General features: G+C 48.7%; 1 protein-coding gene across 5 annotated transcripts in view; it reads right to left on the bottom strand.

The window, feature by feature from the left end:
• LOC133118264 (C-terminal-binding protein 2-like) overlaps positions 1-19,998 on the bottom strand; it is a 96,237-nt gene that overhangs the window by 10,502 nt on the left and 65,737 nt on the right. For 2 of the 5 annotated variants that reach the window (XM_061228107.1, XM_061228111.1), the window contains 3 exons: positions 8,808-8,962; positions 3,459-3,603; positions 1,483-1,689 (listed from right to left, as the gene is read on the bottom strand). In XM_061228107.1, coding sequence (XP_061084091.1) covers positions 1,483-1,689; positions 3,459-3,603; positions 8,808-8,962 — 507 coding nt within the window. Of the gene's footprint in view, positions 1-1,482; positions 1,690-3,458; positions 3,604-8,807; positions 8,965-15,276; positions 15,496-17,269; positions 17,507-19,998 lie in introns of those variants that run through there. The other 3 variants (XM_061228108.1, XM_061228110.1, XM_061228106.1) reach the window with 3 other exon arrangements.

Raw genomic sequence — 19,998 nt, 5'->3', positions numbered from 1 at the left:
AGAAGTGGACAGATTCAGGCGATTTACATAAGTGCACCAACCAAAGCAAATATTCTGTGAATAAATCCAACAACCCAAAGCATGGAAATACAGGCTGAAATACAGGCAAGCTATAAAAAGTTGACGTCGTTATTGTTTTTGTTGTTGTCAGAACTCTCCTCGCCCTCCCTCCGGCAGAAGTGTTGGCGCTCGGCGCGACAGCAGGGGAGAACAGAACAGGCCGGCAGGCACAGCCGTCAGCGATAATCGGCGAGAGACGGCGAGCCAAGGCGCTGTTTGTTCCAGAGTGTGGCATCTGGGCCGGTGGTGTCTGATGAGTAATGAGTGCGCTTGATGCTCCGATAACAGCCAGACAGCTCCTCCGCTCACGCCGGGCCCCGCCTGTAATTAACGAGCAGACTCCTGCGCTCTCAGGCCCGTCGCCGTGCCGTGATTTACCGTGACAACAAGAAGGTCTGGGAGTGTCAGGCCGCATCCATCCATCAACACCCCCCACCCCCCCACCCCACCCCCCCAGCAGAGCTAACCCAATTACAGCCCGGTGACAGACTTCTCCTCCAACGCCAGGCACTGCCGGTGACGAATACTGGGAGTCTCAAACGCGATGTGGGCCACGGCGTTCAGCAGGCTTAGTCATTGGTCGTTACGGGTCATTACATCACCACACTGTGGTCCTGCCACTACACTTGTCAGGTTTTCTCGGCCAGGCACATAACTGAGGTGACTGCGGCACTGTGTGTGTGCGTGTGTTTGTGTGCGTGTGTTTGCGTGTGCGTATGTGTGTGTGTGTGTGTGTGTGTGTGCGTGTTTGCATGTACATGTGTATGTGTGGCCTGCTGTAAAATCCAGCTATGTCAGCTAAAATTAAGCAGGTCATAAGCTGGTCTAGCTGGGTATGAGCTGGCCAACCAGCATGGCCAAACTGGTAATAACGCTGGTCTGAGCTGGTATCTGGTCAACCAGCTATGTTGGTCAACCACTAGCTGTTTCAAAACATAACTTGGCCTCAAACCATGTCGAGCAAGGAGCTTCAGCTGTTTTTCTCAGCAGGCTGTGTGTGTGTGTGTGTGTGTGTGTGTGTAGGTACTGTATGCATGTACGTGTGTGTTGTGGTGTGTGTGTAGGTACTGTCTGTGTGTATGTGTGTGTGTGTGTGTGTGTGCTGTGGTGTGTGTGTGTGTGTGTGTGTGTGTAGGTACTGTCTGTGTGTATGTGTGTGTGTGTGTGTGTGTGTGTGTGTGTGTGTGCTGTGGTGTGTGTGTGTGTGTAGGTACTGTCTGTGGGTACATGTGTGTGTGTGCTGTGGTGTGTGTGTGTGTGTAGGTACTGTCTGTGTGTATGTGTGTGTGTGTGTGTGTGTGCTGTGGTGTGTGTGTGTGTGTGTAGGTACTGTCTGTGGGTACATGTGTGTGTGTGTGCTGTGGTGGCGTGTGTGTGTGTGTGTAGGTACTGTCTGCGTGTACATGTGCTGTAGTTCCTCACCGAAGCCGATGAGCCCCAGCGTCTCTCCGCGGATGCGGGCGGCCCCGGAGGCCACCTCGCGGATCTGCTCCACGCTCTGCACGCGCGTGCCCTCCCGCAGGGCCTGGTACAGCCAGGTGTTCCTCCGGTACAGGTTCAGGATGTGGCACAGGGTGGAGTCCGCCGTCTCCTCCACCGCCGCCGAGGGGATGTTACACACGGCGATCCCTAGGGGGAGCAATCCCATTACAGCCACAACTCAGCAGCTTCCAGCAAGCACATTCAGCTAAGAGGGTGAGACAGACGCACCTTAATCACTGCTAGTAACACCAGCAGCCCGACTCAGAGCAGGACCCAGGACACAAACTCAGATCCTTCCAGACCTGGGTCAATTGTTAATTATAATTTTCTGTGCTCGATTGATCATGCCTGGTGCAGTAAAGCATAGAATCCAAAATAATTATGCAATTGACCCAGGCCTGGACCCTTGCTGGCCAAACACTGGTGTTCAGTATGAGGCTATATGTGGGCGCCCTGTAGTGTAGTGGTTAAGGTACATGACTGGGTCCCTCAAGGTCGCTGGTTCGATCCCCGGTGTAGTCACAATAAGATCCGCACAGCCGTTGGACCCTTAACCCTGAATTGTGCAAGGGGAGGATTGTCTCCTGCTTAGTCTAAAATCAACTGTACGTCTCTCTGGATAAGAGTGTCTGCCAAAAGCCAATAATGTAATGTAATGTAATATATGGCCCTAAGAATGAGGGTATAAAACACGGGCCCAACACACCACCTTTACTTATTTAGTGTCAGTTGAGGAATATGCCATTAACGCTGCTATCACACGGTATCCGGCGCAAATGAAAAACGACTAAATATCCCACAGAGAACCTTCCCTGAGTCTAAAAGCCCCTCGCTGTTTTGCCTTCAGTCGGTGAAAATGGTTTCTGAGCCGTCTCACAGAGTGCCAGACGCTCCCGGCTCACGGCGCTGCCGACTGACTCAGAAACAGATTCCGCTCGGCTCAAAGAGGCGCTTTAAAAGCGTCGCGTCAGGAGCGCAGAGATGTCAGCTCGCAGGGAGACATGACTGAGCTGCTGTTCTTATCCCCCCGCGCTCAAAGGATTCGCAGCTCGGAAAAACGGTTCTTTTCTAAAACAACCGTCGCTTTCCTTTTGTCGCCCGAGACATCAGAGCACATCCTGACAGAATGAAAAGAGACGGGACTCCCGCTGCTAAGACGGAGTAATGTCGCCAAAACGCTCCCGTCTCGTAGCGACGGCGTCGGGCGTTCAGTTCACAGAGTCCCAGCAAGGTGCGAGGCATCAGGTGAACTTCCTGTATCTGGACTTCCTGTTTGGCCAGGCAGCCTTTTGCAGGCCACTCTGGACGGCAGGACAAACGGAGCTTTGGCGAGACGGGTTGCCATGCCAACCACTATCTTTTCATCTCAATACAAAATACTTACACCCACTACACTTCTTTCATCACCTATTATCGTGCCTATATATTTGCATATATTTATTTGGAAAGGAAGTCTTTAAAGACTGGCCAAATTCTGACAAAAAATGTGAATTGAGGACACACACTAGTTGACAGAAATGCATTTACTGTACTTAAATTTAGAAATGACCGAGAACAGAAGCTAGGCCATTTCCATTGCACAATGAACTGCAACCAAATTTATGGACTGAAAACTGAAAAGTCTCTTTATAACATTTTTAAATTCGTAAACTGAATACCGATTCATTTCCTTTACTGCGTGAAGTGGAACTGGCCCCAGCCAATTGGCCTACAGCTCATATAATGTCCAGCCTCACAGAGTAACTCGGAATCTGTGTTAATGTGCTTCTGAAACCATGCCCATCCATCCTCTGTCCCAGCAAACAAAGAACCGCAGTCAGGCCAACAAAGCGTTGCCTGTGTGCTTCTGCTGCACCATGTACACATGATCACCCTGGCAGGATGACAGACAGATGGACAGAGGCGAGCCCTCGTACCTAGGTCACCCGCGGCTTTGATGTCGATGTTGTCGTAGCCGCTGCCGATGCGAATGATGATCCTCAGGGCCTTGAATTTCTCCAGGTCCTCCCGGGTCAGAGTGATGGTGTGATACATCATCGCCCCCACCGCCTCGTTCAGTACCTGGGACAGAGAGAGCACAAACATCTCTATAATCAGCATTAACATCAACATCATCACCACCAACATCACCATCATCACCACCAACATCATCACCATCATCACCACCATCACCATCATCACCACCAACATCATCAACATCACCACCAACATCATCACCATCATCACCACCATCACCATCATCACCACCAACATCATCAACATCACCACCAAGAAAACCATCACCACTACCATCACCATCATCACCACCAACATCATCAACATCACCATCATCATCATCACCATCATCACCACCAACATCATCACCATCATCACCACCAACATCATCACCACCAACATCATCACCACCAACATCATCATCACCATCAATATCGCTATCATTACCACCAACATCATCAGCATCCCCACCATTACATTACATTACATGAACGGCATTTGGCAGACGCTCTCATCCAGAGAGATGTACAGTTGATTAGACTAAGCAGGAGACAATCCCCCCGGAGCAATGCAGGGTTAAGGGCCTTGCTCAAGGGCCCAGCGGCCGTGTGGATCTTATTGTGGCTACACCGGGGATCGAACCAGCGACCTTACAGGTCCCAGTCATGTACCTTAACCACTACGCTACAGGCCGCCACCGACATCACTACCATCACCAACACCACCATCAACATCACTATCCTCATCACCAACACCACCATCAACATCATCAACATCACCACCAACATCACTATCATCATCATCATCATAATCACCGCCATCATTACGGGTCAGCATAATCACTTCCAACATCTTCATCATCACCACCGTCATCACCATGAAGACCATAATATCTGTTGTCTCTTTCAGCAGCCAGCCCACACACACACACATACACACATGCACGCACACACGTACACACATATATACACACACACAAAAACACACGCGCACACACACACACACACTTAAAAAACGATTGCATCATATTCTATGCAAACAAGGTTAAAGCAAGCAACCCCAGCTCTAAAACAGATTGATGGAAGTCCAGATATCACAATATTAAACAAATGCTGTCAAGTGCTCAGAGTAAATAATAGCTTTAAATTCACCTCCAGCTAACTACATTAACTCTGCCTGCCAGATCAGCACTGAATTTCCATAAAAGCCTTTATTAGCACTGTGGCCCAGGAATCCCAGCTAAATGCTAATTCAAGGTTAAATCTCTCCCTACACATTCATTTCATTTCTTCAGTTATTTGCCAAAGGCAAGACTTACTGGAGGTGATGCATCCCACCGTGAGTAATGAGTAATGCAATGGAATGCTTTGCAAGAGAAATCATTTCTGAATACCGTCAACTTTAATGGAAAAGCTGAACAAATCATTTTTTAATAAGGACTCAGGAGCCTTTGGTGAGGAGCCAGTCTGGTGTAACACAAAGTAAAGTGTCTCAGCGTATTTCTTTTGTGTGCTGGTCCTGATATATACCTGCCCCCCACCCCCACCTCCCAGCCAATAGGTTTTTACAGCCATGACATCATCTCCCTGCTCATTTGATGTGGTGGAAGTGTTTGGGGCTCGCCCCCCCCCCCCCCCCCCGCCGGATCAGGCCAGGAGGGTATTACACACCGGTACAACTCACGCCACTCTTCCACTCCTTTCATCCATCACTCCATCTCTCCCTTTAATTCTGCACAATAGGCCCGGCCCCATGACCCTTCCGCAAGGCACACTAGTGATTAATTAATTCATTAACTTGCGTGGTCTCTCACTGTGTGAGGCGTGTCAGTTACTCACAGTCACACAGGGTCTATGTGAGAGGAGCTAAAGGAAGGCTTTAGTCAGTGTTGACGTCTTCTACAGCAAGAATGGAGTCCCTGGGTTTGTGTGTGATGACCTCTGCCTGTCTGTACAGTGACACTCTACAGAGACACCACTGTAGAGCATCAGTACCATAGAGCATCTGTACCGCAGAGTGTCAGTACCATAGAGCATCTATACTGTAGAGCACCGGTGCTGTAGAGCATTAGGACCATATAGCATCTGTACCATAGAGTGTCAGTACTGTTGAGCATTAGGACCATAGAGCGTCTGTACCGTAGAGTGTCAGTACTGTAGACCATTTGGACCATAGAGAATCTGTACCGTAGAGTGTCAGTACTGTAGAGCACCAGTACCATAGAGTGTCTGTACTGTAGAGCGCAGGTGCTGTAGAGCATTAGTACCATAGAGCATCTATACTGTAGAGTGTCAGTACCATAGAGCTCTCCATGCACTGAACTGATAAGGAATATAACCCCAGCTAGGCTACAGCAGCTAGCAGCTTTAATGTTTCCTTGACAACAGAGTCTTCAGTCTTAACTGGAGAGAAACAGACTCGTGGTCATAAGAATAGTGTAACCACACTTGATTAGAGTGTGGTATGGAGGAAGGAACATTACATTTCTCTCTTTCTGCCTCTCCCTCTCTCCCTCCTTCTCCCTCCCTCTCTCTCGACAACAAACACCTCATTAATTTTGTTCAGTTCCACACCTCTCTCAGACTGCCGCTAAACAAACCGCGTTTGCGCGCTTATTTGAGAAACACAGAACCTATTGGGAAGGAAAATGACAATGTTTTATGACAATGTTTTAAGAAAAATATGAAAACATGAAGCAGCAGCCCGTTGCGCTGCTGGGTTAGCGATCCGGATCCCCCGTACACAAATGCAGCTTCTGCATATTTCAACCCGGCCGCAGCGGAAACCAGCGCAGCGTGGCTGAAACCCCAGTGCTGTCACCACCACGGTTCTGATCCGGTTCACATCTGCCACAGCTCCACAGTCGTGTATAAATGCAGTAAAAGGCGTTTAAACGAAACAAAGCCGTAATTACGCTGCACTCGCGTTACAAAGCTCTCCAGTGGAACTGCAATGCAGGTGATACAGGCCGCTGTACTTTGGCTAAAGGTGGCATTAAATGCGAATGAACCAACTTTATTTTAGTGGGGAAAGAGAATGAAAGGCAATGTACTCCAAAATCAGCTTGATGTGAGAGGGAGTTGGAGGGAGAGGGAGAGGCAGGAGGAGGGGGGGAGAGAGGCGATGGTGTGAAACCAGGCCCTGCTTGTTATTCCAGCCCCCGCCTGGCTCAGGTGGCCGCGGCCCTGCACTCTGTTGCCATGGGACCTGTGATCCCCGTCACCACACCTGGTGTGTGTGTGTGTGTGTGTGTGTGTGTGTATGTGTGTGTGTGTGTGTGTGTGACAGTGTGTGTGTGTGTATGTGTGTGTGTATGTACAGTCAGGTCCATAAATATTGGGACATCGACACAATTCTCATCTTTTTGGCTCTATACACCACCACAATACATAATGAAACGAACAAGATGTGCTTTAACTGCAGACTTTCAGCTTTAATTTGAGGGTATTTACATCCAAATCAGGTGAACGGTGTACAACAGTTTGTATATGTGCCTCCCACTTTTTAAGGGACCAAAAGTAATGGGACAAACTAACAATCATAAATCAAACTTTCACTTTTTAATACTTGGTTGCAAATCCTTTGCAGTCAATTACAGCCTGAAGTCTGGAACGCATAGACATCACCAGACGCTGGGTTTCATCCCTGGTGATGCTCTGCCAGGCCTCTACTGCAACTGTCTTCAGTTCCTGCTTGTTCTTGGGGCATTTTCCCTTCAGTTTTGTCTTCAGCAAGTGAAATGCATTTTCAATCGGATTCAGGCCAGGTGATTGACTTGGCCATTGCATAACATTCCACTTCTTTGCCTTAAAAAACTCTTTGGTTGCTTTTGCAGTATGCTTCGGGTCATTGTCCTTCTGCACTGTGAAGCGCTGTCCAATGAGTTCTGAAGCATTTGGCTGAAGATGAGCAGATAATATTGCCTGAAACACTTCAGAATTCATCCTGCTGCTTTTGTCAGCAGTCACATCATCAATAAATACAAGGGAACCAGTTCCATTGGCAGCCATACATGCCCACGCCATGCTTCACTGATGAGGTGGTATGTTTTGGATCACGAGCAGTTCCTTTCCTTCTCCATACTCTTCTCTTCCCATCATTCTGGTACAAGTTGATCTTTGTCTCATCTGTCCATAGGATGTTGTTCCAGAACTGTAAAGGCTTTTTTAGATGTTTGTTTGGCAGACTCTAATCTGGTCTTCCTGTTTTTGAGGCTCACCAATGGTTTACATCTTGTGGTGAACCCTCTGTATTCATTCTGGTGAAGTCTTCCCTTGATTGTAGACTTTGACACACATACACCTACCTCCTGGAGAGTGTTCTTGATCTGGCCAACTGTTGTGAAGGGGTTTTTCTTCACCAGGGAAAGAATTCTTCTGTCATCCACCATAGTTGTTTTCCGTGGTCTTTTGGTGTTGCTGAGCTCACCATCAGCGTTCTTTCTTTTTAAGAATGTTCCAAACAGTTGATTTGGCCACACCTAACGTTTTTGCTATCTCTCTGATGGGTTTGTTTTGATTTTTCAGCCTAATAACGGCTTGCTTCACTGATAGTGACAGCTCTTAGGATCTCATATTGAGCGTTGACAGCAACAGATTCCAAATCTGCTCCTTGTAAATGAGATAATGAGGGAATAACACACACCTGGCCATGGAACAGCTGAGCAGCCAATTGTCCCATTACTTTTGGTCCCTTAAAAAGTGGGAGGCACATATATAAACTGTTGTAATTCCTACACTGTTCACCTGATTTGGATGTAAATACCCTCAAATTAAAGCTGAAAGTCTGCAGTTAAAGCATATCTTGTTCATTTCATTTCAAATCCATTGTGGTGGTGTATAGAGCCAAAAAGATGAGAATTGTGTCAATGTCACAATATTTATGGACCTGACTGTATGTGACAGTTTGTGTGTGTGTGTGTATGTGTGTGTGCGTATGTATGTGACAGTGTGTGTATGTGTGTGTATGTATGTGACAGTGTGTGTATGTGTGTGTATATGTGAGTGTGTATGCGAGTGTGTATGTATATATATGTGTGTGTATATATATGTGTGTGTGTATGTGTGTGTGTGTGTATATGTGAGCATGTATATGGGTGTGTGTGTGTGTGTGTATGTGAGTATGTGTGTGTGTGTATATGGATGTGTGTGTGTGTATGTGAGTGTGTATGTGTGTGTGTGTGTATGGATGTGTGTGTGTGTATGTGAGTGTGTGTGTGTGTGTGTGTGTGTGTGTGTGAGAGAGAGAGAGAGAGAGAGAGGGAGCCCTACCTTCTCGTGGATCTCCTGTGTGGACTGAGCGTCGCAGAAGGCCACAGTGGCCAGGTCCTTCAGGATGGGCATCTCCACCGTGCAGTCCCGCCCGTCCAGCAGGGCCACCAGGGGCCGCGGCTGCATGGGGCCGTTCATGATCTGGGGCCGGATGCCTGAGAGAGAGACAGAGAGGAAGTCAGTCACACAGGCTCCTGAACAGGAGGGTGAGGCTGTGGTGGAATAAGAGCAGGGCCCTGAAAATCATCCGTCAATCCTTACCCAGTTCCAGCCCTGCCCACAACCACATTCCTGCCTCTGTGTTAACAACGGGGGTCAATAAAGCAGGATAACTTTACCTCCCCCAAGGACGTCACAGCAGTAATACAGCTGGATATCCCTGGTAAGTGGAGGGCGTCGGCACTATTGTGATTGGCTACCACGGAGAGCTGTAAACTGAGTACCGGTCTCTCCACTGCACAGCGCTGTCCCTGATGTCCCGACAAGGGCCCACGATCCCGCCCCGGCTACACAAACGACCTCCGCTCGATAAATCAATGCCCACAGCCGGCATCTGCCTGCAGCCTCCCTTCCCAGCATCGCTGCCCTCGACCTGCACTTCCTCAAACGGCAATCAATTACCCAGAATCCCCCACCCCCGTCAGCCCGCCCCCTCCACACCCACTTACGGCCAGGAGGAGGGCCCTGTCCTTCACACCGCTACCAGGAAGCTGTGCCTCTCCCCCCTCCTCGCCAACCCAGGGGCCCCCGGGGGCCACAGCTGGTGCGGTGAGCGGGAAGCGTGCGGACCCGCGCTAGGCTAACGGCTAACAGAGAGCCACGCAGAGGCAGCACAGAAGGGCCGGTATGTGGACAGTGGCTAAGCCTGGAGACCAGATTCCAAATCAATCACACTCTCCCAGATCTCTCAAAGAGCCACACTGCACGAGCATCACACACGGAAACCGCTTTGTCTTTTAACGGGAGTGTCCTACACTGGTTTGCACACCTGGCACGAGTAATGAACAGGTGCTCGGAGACAAAGGCAGAAGGAGACAGGTGAGGTACGCTCCTGCACACTGTATTTTGCTCTTTAATCGCACGACAGATGTTTTGGAAACAATCCTACCTCAGTGTCACTTTTTGAGTAAAAAAAAAGTTGCTTTTTGTCGTGAGGCAAAAAGCAACCAGCTTAATTTAACCATATCCAACAATCCCCAGAAACATAGCATCAAAAAAAAGAATACAATTTCAGAGGAAAATATCAGCCAAAGAACAATTCAGAGTGACTCATTTTTAAATGCCTTTTATTCCTAATTGATCAAAGAATTCCACAGACCAATTTTCTCAACAGGTGGTCATATTTCTTTAATTTGCACTGAAATAACGTGCATAGAAAATGCTATTAAAGTTCCATTAAGTGACATTTTTTAATCATGTGATGCCTCTGTCACTTGACTCCCACTCTCAACACCGACCCTCCAGCATTTGAAAATTCTGGGGTCGCTGATATAGGACAAGGCCAACAGAACAAGGCATGAAGGAGGTACCACTCACTGAGAACACCACTGCAAAATGGCTGAAGAGAGAGAACACTTTTAAGCCAACTATAACTGAAGTGAGCCAGCCCTGCTAAGGTGCTCAAGTACTTCCTGTAACCACTTCCTGTACAGCTGAATCAAGCACTTAACATCATCCTGCAGAGAACCCCCACCCCCCCCCCCCATTCCCATAGTAGTAATACCATTTTAATATGATGGGCATCAATATTCATGCCCCTGACAGATTCATGGCTGAGTAGATTAGCCAGGCCTTCCACAGACCATTATCCCATTAATGTGGGTAAAATCTACTCAAACCCCCGCAGATTTTCAACGACCGCAGTCTGAGAAGAGGACCCTCACATAGACCGAGACCTTGGCCCACTCACCAAAGCAACTCTGAACCTTCCTGCTGCCACCGCCCCTACTCCCTCTACTCCACCAAGGAAACCTTTACAAACTGTGACGGACAGTGGTGTGACATCACCAGTCTACCGCAGATGGTTTCAGTTAGCCCACTGCTGACTGGCAAGGCAAGCTGGTATGGAGAGAGTGTGTGTGTGTGTGTGTGTGTGTGAGAGAGAGAGAGAGATAGAATGACAGAATAGAGTTATACAGCAGACAGGCAGGACACAGGGATAGAAAAAAACCATATATATCATTCCAATAACAACATAAACTAATGAAAATGCACAAAAACTTGATTCAAGTGTACAGGAAAGTGGCTACATGGTGGTTGCAAAGAATATCGTTTTCCCCAGCAGAGGTCAGCAGTGAGCACAACCCAAAGGACACAGGACAAGTAGGGGAGGGGCAAACGGACAGATCCAAAAAGAGGAGAGAAAGGTAAAGGAGCACTGAGGCAGCGCCATCGAAGAACAACAGCCACCGCTCCGCTCCCACCCACTGTTGTCATGGTGATTACCTAACTGCTTTTCCGTGAGGATTATAAAACACTTTATTAAGCGACATCTGTGCTGCCAGCAGAGAGGACTGCCTGCATTTCTCTTTTGATACGAGGCAGGTATGCAGATATGCTGAAAGCAGCTCGCGTGATAACCAGAGTACTGTCACCAGGAGGTGAGGACACCGGAATCTTCCCCAGGGGTAGGGGGGTGCGGAGGGGGAGGGATGGAGTGAAACCTGCCCCTCATACACACACACACACACACACACACACACAAGTGTCCTAGCTGTGACACACACTGCATGTGGAAGCTGATGCTATGAGCTGCTAATGCTGGGATTGAGGCAAAAGTTCAGATGCCTGTGCGTGTGTGTGTGTGTGTGTATCTATATGTGTGTGTGTGTATCTATATCTGTGTGTGTGCGCCTGTGTGCTTGCATGTGTATGTGTGCGTGTGTATGTGTGTGCGTCTGTGTGTGTGTGTGTGTGTGTCTGTGTGTGCGTGTGTATGCGTGCATGTGTATGAATGTGTGTGTGTGTCTGTGTATATATATGTGTGCGCATGTGTGTGTGTGTGTGTGTGTGTGGAGTGGTGGAGGCAGGATTTGCCGTTGCCAACCAAACAGGAATGAAGGTCTGAAGGGCCGTGCACTACGATGGTAAACAACACAGCTACAGACAACACAGCTACAGCCAACACAGCTATAGACAACACAGCTATAGACAACACAGCTACAGACAACACAGCTATAGACAACACAGCTATAGACAACACAGCTACAGACAACACAGCTATAGACAACACAGCTATAGACAACACAGCTATAGACAACACAGCTACAGACGTATTTCTGCTACCTGAAATGCCAAGAAGCAAGGGACAAAGGTCAGCTTCGTAAAATATGAACAACAGACAGATGACAGGAAGGGGAGATCGACACAAAGCTCTGGACAATCATGAATTTAAAAACACAAGCCTCAATGGGCAAGGAAGATGGAAGTTACAGAGACAATGTTAATGCACGCACGCACGCACGCACGCACGCACGCACGCACGCACGCACGCACGCACGCACGCACGCACGCACGCACGCACGCACGCACGCACGCACGCACGCACGCACACACGCACACACGCACACACACAAGCACACAAGCACACACACACACACACACACACTCATTATCTAGACCATATGGTGACCTTTTCCTCCCGCGGGCAGCTTTCCCCGAAAAAACCCACAGCTTGTTTCTGGAAAGCACTGCATTGTCTTAGCTCGAGCACGCAGAAGCAGAGGACTAACACGCGCTCCCGTATTGTGTAAACACACAGCGCAGGTGTACAGCCATCGCCCTTAACCACAGGACTCCACAGAGCCAGATTCGGGAGCGCCCGGCTTCACACGCCTGACACGCGTACAGATGGGAACTGGGACAAATGCACACTGGAAGTGTTTACTGCCCAAAAAACATAAACATTGTGGGTATTAGCCACCTTCAGAAATCAGGACCGGCAATGTGTGGCATTACAGGTCTGTTCTGCTGTCACTCATGTCTTACAAGCCAATGGTGTTGACTGAAATTCAGCAGTCGACAGGAATGAATGACGGCTACCCACAACCCCCCTCCTTCACTCTTCCACAGATGTTTGAGCTGCAACGTGACCTCCCTCTCTCTCTCCCTCTCCCTCTACTATCTCGCTTTCTCTCTCACTAATTCAGTTTTAATCAGCTTTCAGCTGTAATAGCATGATAAATGTTAAGTGTTAAGTGTAAACAAGCATATAAACAATGATATCAGGGCAATCAATAATGGCTGTAAATAGAATTACTGGTGGAACATTCATTAATAAATAAAAATTAAACCGCAATAAAAACGATGATTATAACCACAATAACTCAAACACCACGCAGTAAATTAATTTGCGGGCCTTAGCCGGTTCTTCACTGTCCTTTGGGCTATGGGCATACGGCCAAAGAGTGTGCTGGGCCCACCCTCTCTCTACAACACATCTATAACATTTTTATAGGTCTTTATAAACATCTCTTGGTAAATTACAACCTCATACATTACTTGGCTTACTGTGCATTTCACAGTTTACTTAAAATAGAGTGAGGATAGACAAAATGCGGCTAAACATGTTACGTTTATCTACATAGAAAGCTAAGTTATGTCTCCTGAATTTGATCCTTGATTCATATTTTTAAGAAGTTATTGAGTGACTGTAAGAGGGGGCAGTCCAAACACAATGCAGGCCAACAGAGGAGTATGACTGTTGACTGACCAACTGGCTGACCATGCCCATCCACACACTGGAACAGAGCCTTAACAGATACCAGACCATGGGACCCATCCACACACTGGAACAGAGCCTTAACAGATACCAGACCGTGGGGCCCATCCACACACTGGAACAGAGCCTTAACAGATACCAGACCATGGGGCCCATCCACACACTGGAACAGTGCCTTAACAGATACCAGACCATGGGACCCATCCACACACTAGAACAGTGTCTTAACAGATACCAGACCATGGGACCCATCCACACACTGGAACAGTGTCTTAACAGATACCAGACTGTGGGGCCCATCCACACACTGGAACAGAGCCTTAACAGATACCAGATCATGGGACCCATCCACACACTGGAACAGTCCCTTAACAGATACCAGACCATGGGACCCATCCACACACTGGAACAGTGTCTTAACAGATACCAGACTGTGGGGCCCATCCACACACTGGAACTGTGCCTTAACAGATACCAGACCATGGGACCCATCCACACACAGGAACAGTGCCTTAACAGATACCACACTGTGGGGCCCATCCACACACAGGAACAGTGCCTTAATAGGATGAAACACCCAGCAGCCAAACAAGGCCACCTTTTCTCACCGCTGCTCCTGGTTAGAAACATTGCTAGCAGAATTCCCTACATGTGTACAAGCACAGAGAGAAACCACAAACAGCATGAAGCCAGAAATGATCTCAAGCCAATAATACAGCACAGGCTTACACAGTGTAGACAGTGACAGTTAATTCAAAACGTATACAAAATCACTCCAAGATCCTAGTCAACATCTATCCTCCTCCTATATTAGTTTTTTTTACCATAGAAGTATACAGTGTCTGATGGTATGGGCATTTGAAATACATAGATATGCTAAGTGACTGGGTCAGGCAAAACCGTTTAGCTGCTACTAAAAAGTCTTCCTGTCCTAGTCCTGTAGGCTCTAATGGTGATGTGAGAGTGAAAGTTTCACAAAACCATAAAATGAATGTAGCTACTAGAAGATACGATTTGAGCCAGTCTTTGTATTTACCTGTGATTGGTTCAAAGATTGTCAAATTATCCTTGCTCCACCCAGTATGGGGATCACAATAACGTTAACTCATTTTAACCACCACGAGTCAGAACTGACAGAGAAAGGGGGATGACGTCAACATCCAAAAGAAGCCAGACCTAAATGCCAGTCGAATCCAAGCTTTTGCCTGTTTTCAATCAAATACGCATCCTTAACTTTACCTCATAATGAAGTACAGCTTATTGTCTGTTTTTATCTTCATAAACACTCGAATAATTCTGCCAGTTTGAGTCCGTGAAGATGAAGAAACAAACGCTTGCCTTTGATTGTGGATGAGTGTTAAGAACACACGTGAATTAAACCCAGGCGTGTGCTACATTTGCCTTTGCTTGAGGCTCGAGTCGTGTTATTTAAACGACATCCTCGTGTACGCAGGACAAAGAAGGACAGCGGAGAGCCGGAGAGCTCACGGAAATGGATTTAAGTTAATCTCCCTGCCCCTCATCCTTTGAATTAGTCACCGATAAAAAACGGAATCAGAGATTAGCTAAATGATGAGTAATTAATTCACCTTCTGATGAAACACCAGAGACCGCAATGAATGTGTTTACAGGGTGTGAGTCACACTTTTAGGAAAACGTTTCTTTCCATTTTAAGATGAAAAAAAGGCAGCTATTCTTTTTTTTCACCTCTACCACGGTCTCGCTTTTAAAAAAATCTATTTACGTTACCTTCACATTTCACGTCCTGGACGCCGTGAAAAGCAGGCGGCTCTCCTGACAGAAGGAGGGAAGAAAACGTCCCGATTCTTTTCTGGCGAGCGAGAGTGATGCCATCAGCCTAACTTCAGGCCCGATGACATCACGCGCGATAGCACCCCGCGGACGATAAAATTCCGAAAAAACAGAAGGAAATGAGGAATATTTTCCGTAATGCTGGTGGTGTCAGGTCCTGGCGGGCGGCGGGAGGCCGGGCCGGGGGGAGCGGAGGCTCCGTTCTTTTCCGCTAAGCAGCCGGCTGACTGCCGAGACCACAGAGCCGCGATCCAGATCTCCGCCAACAGCTGGTTCTGGTTACCTAGCAACCCCAAGGTGCCGCGGCCGCTGGTGCGGGTGGCGTGCGGGTGGGGGTCGGTGGGGGGGGATTTGGGGGGGTATAGCTCAGCCCTGACACTGCACCTCTGCCAGAACTGGACCTCACAGCCAGAGAGACCAGCGACTGAGAGCCAGAGTCCGCTCTGTGAGCTCAAACCAAACTCACAGACAGAGTCACAGCCAGCTGAGCGCTGCACATTGTTTACTCCCGTTATTATTTCACAGAGGGGTGTTTGAGCAAAGGCTCGTGCATTTAGTGCCTGTAGAGTGTGCCACACGCACAAGTATGTATGCCTACACACACACACACACACACACACACACACAGACACACATATGCAAACAAGCACATACACACAAATATGTGTACACACACACACACACACACACACACACTGGTTACTGGTAACAAAAGGCCAGTGTAATACACCCTAGTATTAAGAAGCAATGACACAATGCGCAGATGTGTGGACGGGTGAAACAACACTGTTTTTCTTCTCAAGAGTTTCCTCTCCTTACTGCTGGAGTTCAGCCAGTACTGTCTGGAACTCTGAGCCGTCCAAGACACACAGAGTTCCTACAGCTCTCTCTCTCTCTCTCTCTCTCTCTCTCTCTCTCTCTCGCTCTCTCTCTCTCACCTCTCTCTCTCACACTCTCTCTCTCCTCTCTCTCTTACTCACTCTCTCTCTCTCAGAGTCATTTTCTCTGTCTCTCCCTTCCTCTCTCAGTCATTTTCTCTCTCTGTCTCTCCATTTTTCTCTTACATTAATTCTCTCCCTTTCTTTCTCACACACATATGCAAAAACAAACACACGCACACAAATATGCATGCGGAAATGCACAGACAGGCACACACAGAAACACACACAGTCCAGCTCACACACTCAACGCTAACACTCATAAGCCCCTCTCCCCAAATGCACCCACATTCACACAGACAGTGTGTTAAACTGACGGGTCGGGGTGTCATGTTCACACACATACACACACACACAGATACACACACACACACACACGCAGATACACACACACACATGCACATACACACACACACACACACGCACACACACACAGTGTGTTAGACCGACGGGCAAGGACACGAGGTTCACACACACACACACGCACACACACACATACCCCGACGGCTAAGTACATTAGGTTCACACACCCCCCCCCCCCCGTGCCACACAAAGCGCGTTTGTCCTGGGCGCTGCGGCCCCGCCCGTGCCCCCCCCGGGGGGAGAGGCAGAGTGCTCCCTGCTGAAAGGACCCTTTTGTGCTGCCCCGCTGAGCTCCGTCTCTCAGCGCACAATCGGGGGCAGAGACAAAAGCCAGCGTCAGCGGCTCTCCGCCCGCCGTACCGCCATACCGCCGTACCGCGCTCCGTCCACTAGCGACAGCGACACGCCGAAAAGTGCATCAGCTACCTGCCCGCTCACGCACACACACGTCTGCCTCCCCCCCCCCCCCTCTCTCTCTCACGCTTTCCCCCGAAGGTTCCTCTGTTCAGTCACTTCATGCGATAAGCAGGGGGTATAAACCTGACCCTCAGCAGCCCCCTCACCCCCCACCCCCCGTACATGCCAGACTTTATTAGACAAACACAAGAGAAGGGAAACGTGCAGCTTGCCTGGAAAATGTTGTCTCCACATTCTTCTCATTAAGTGCTGCACATGGCAGCCGGAAAAAAAAACAGAAAGGTTAAAAAAAGAAGATTCTCAGAGTGAGTCCTGGGGGTATCCCCCCCTCCCTCTCCTCCCCCTCCTCCCCCTCCCTCCCCCCGTCACTCCGCGGTCCCGTCGGCTAGGGAAGGGCTCTCCGGCCAAGCCCACACCTCTCCCTCATTCCTCCCTCCATCTTTAGACAGGTCCGTGTGGAAGAGGCGGGACTGACGTCGCTCCGCGGGCAGACAGCCGGGGGTCAGGAAAGGGCGTTTTTTTTGGGGTCGGTTCGCCCCCCCCTCAAGCCCCCCCCCACTCCGCCCAGTCTCGTATTCCCCGGGTGGAAAAAAAACTAACAAAAAAACCCCCGAAACGCTACTTTCCGCCAGCCCCTCTCTCTCTCTCTCTCTCTCTCTCCTTCCCGCTCCGCACTTCAGCTCGGCCGCCAGAAAGAGGGGAAAAAAATAAAAAGGGAAAAACTCCGACCGCTGCCTCAGAGCTGGACTGGCGCCCCCCGGCACTCTAAGTGATCCGTCTCTTCTCTCCAGCCAGCCTTTCGTACGGTAAGAAGGAGAAGGAGATGAAGACGGGGGGGAAAAAACCCAGCGCGACGGAAGAGCGAAAGAGATCGCTCCTGGAGTGGCAGTCTCTCTGCTGCGTGCTCCTGCCGCACACCACTCACTCTGCCATTCCGCTCATTTCTCCTTTCCTCTTCCCTCTCTTCCTCCCCCTCTCCCTCCCTCTTTTTTTATTTGTGATCTGGCCTCCACAGCATTTTAAGAACGCCAGCCCCTTTTTTTCCCTCTCTCTCCCTCTCCCTCCCTCTCTCTCTCGCTCGTATGTTCGATCTCCGCTCTCTCCCAATTACACAGCAATTTCTTTCCCTTGTTCTCTGTCGCTCCTAAAAAAATAACCACCCCCCCCCCCCTCCCAGTTTTTTTTTTCTCAGAACAAACGCAGAAAAAAATAATAATCAGGCAACCATTTCTGACAGGTTTTCTTTTCAGCCCGGTATCTCACCCCCAGTTTTCCACTGACAATGGACAGCGCACATCGCAGGGTAGGATCGTACCCAAACGCACAGTCCCCCGCGCAGTGGGAGAGCGGTAAGTCAGAGTAACTGTGTGAGCTTCGACCGCAGGGGCAGGGTAAGAGCCCTAAATGCGGCCTGTTATGAGGCTGTTTAAAATAACGATGCGTTACGGGTCTCAAACTGTCAGCGGAGTGGCTGTGCCGCAAACAAACATCAACGGCAACGTCTATCGCTCCATTTGGGTCCAGTTTCAGAGACATGGCTGGGTGCGTTCGTGTTTGATTCCCCCCTACCCCCCCCCCTCTCTGTCTCCCTCAAACTGCGAAGGATTACGCATCACATTTATGGGAAAGAACCCAATAGCTCCACTGAGATACAAAGGTACATCAAAAAGGATTACAGGAAAACTGGACGTGTAATCATTCACTCCGCATGTAGCATGTGGGAAAAACATGTTCCGCATACGATTTATATAAGAATGTATTGTACAAATGTATAAAATGGCGTGTCGTATGCAAAGCCAGTACATCCTGTGTTAAACATCCTGTGTTAAACAAGCACGGTTACACTGTCGGTAGTAGGAGGTGTGTGACAGTGTGCAGATGTAGTCCTGGACACACTCACAGTTTTTGCTGTATCAGAATTTGGATTTTTCCTTTGAATGCTAAAGGAGCCAAGAATTAGCCCACAATGGGTCTAATTCGAACACTGCAATCTTTGAGTAGCAACCTCTATTGATCACAATCAGGTTAGTGCGGTTTGCATTACATATTATTTTGCTGGATAATAGCCCCTAAACAATTGGTTAGAAAAACTGAATTGAAATATGAGCAGCAATGTTAAAGAGACTTTACACAACAGCATAGGCTCATATGAGTCAAAGGGCAAGGGAAGCTAAGGGCTAAAGGCTAAAGAATACTAAAGGCTAAGGGGTGAAGGCTATGGGCTAAAGAATACTAAAGGCTAAGGGGTGAAGGCTAAGAGCTAAAGAATACTAAAGGCTAAGGGGTGAAGGCTAAGGGCTAAGGAATACTAAAGGCTATGGGCTAAAGGCTAAGGGATACTAAAGGCTATGGGCTAAAGGCTAAGGGATACTAAAGGCTATGGGCTAAAGACTAAAGGCTAAGGTGAACGCAGGCCAGCTAGCCGCTCCCAGGCTGCCCCTATAGGACTTGTCTGTGCACCGCACACTAATGAAAGGCACTTAGCGCTAATGCTGAGCTTACAGTTTTTGAGAGGATAGAGAGGTGCCCCCTCCCCCAGCACTCTGCACCCCTACATTACCCAGAGAAAAAGCACAGCAGGCCAGGTATCCACTTCACTCAGAAAGAGAGGCACAGAGACACACAAAGACACGCAGACACACAGAGAGACGCACACAGACACATTGAGAGACACAGAGAGACACAGAGAGACACAGAGAGACACACAGAGACACAGAAAGGCAGAGACACACAGAGACACAGAGAGACACACACAGAGACACAGAGAGATGCAGAAACGCACAGAGACACAGAAACACACAGAGACACACAGAGACACACAGAGACACACAGAGACACAGACATAGAGACACACAGACATTGAGAGACACTGAGAGACCCACAGACACACACTGACACAGAGAAGCAGAGACACAAAGAGACACACAGAGACACAGAAAGG

The sequence above is a fragment of the Conger conger genome, chromosome 18 (assembly GCF_963514075.1).
Source record: "Conger conger chromosome 18, fConCon1.1, whole genome shotgun sequence".
Lineage (NCBI taxonomy): Eukaryota > Metazoa > Chordata > Actinopteri > Anguilliformes > Congridae > Conger > Conger conger.
The sequence above is the reverse complement of the archived record's forward strand: the minus strand, read 5'-3'. Positions and strand labels throughout refer to the sequence as shown.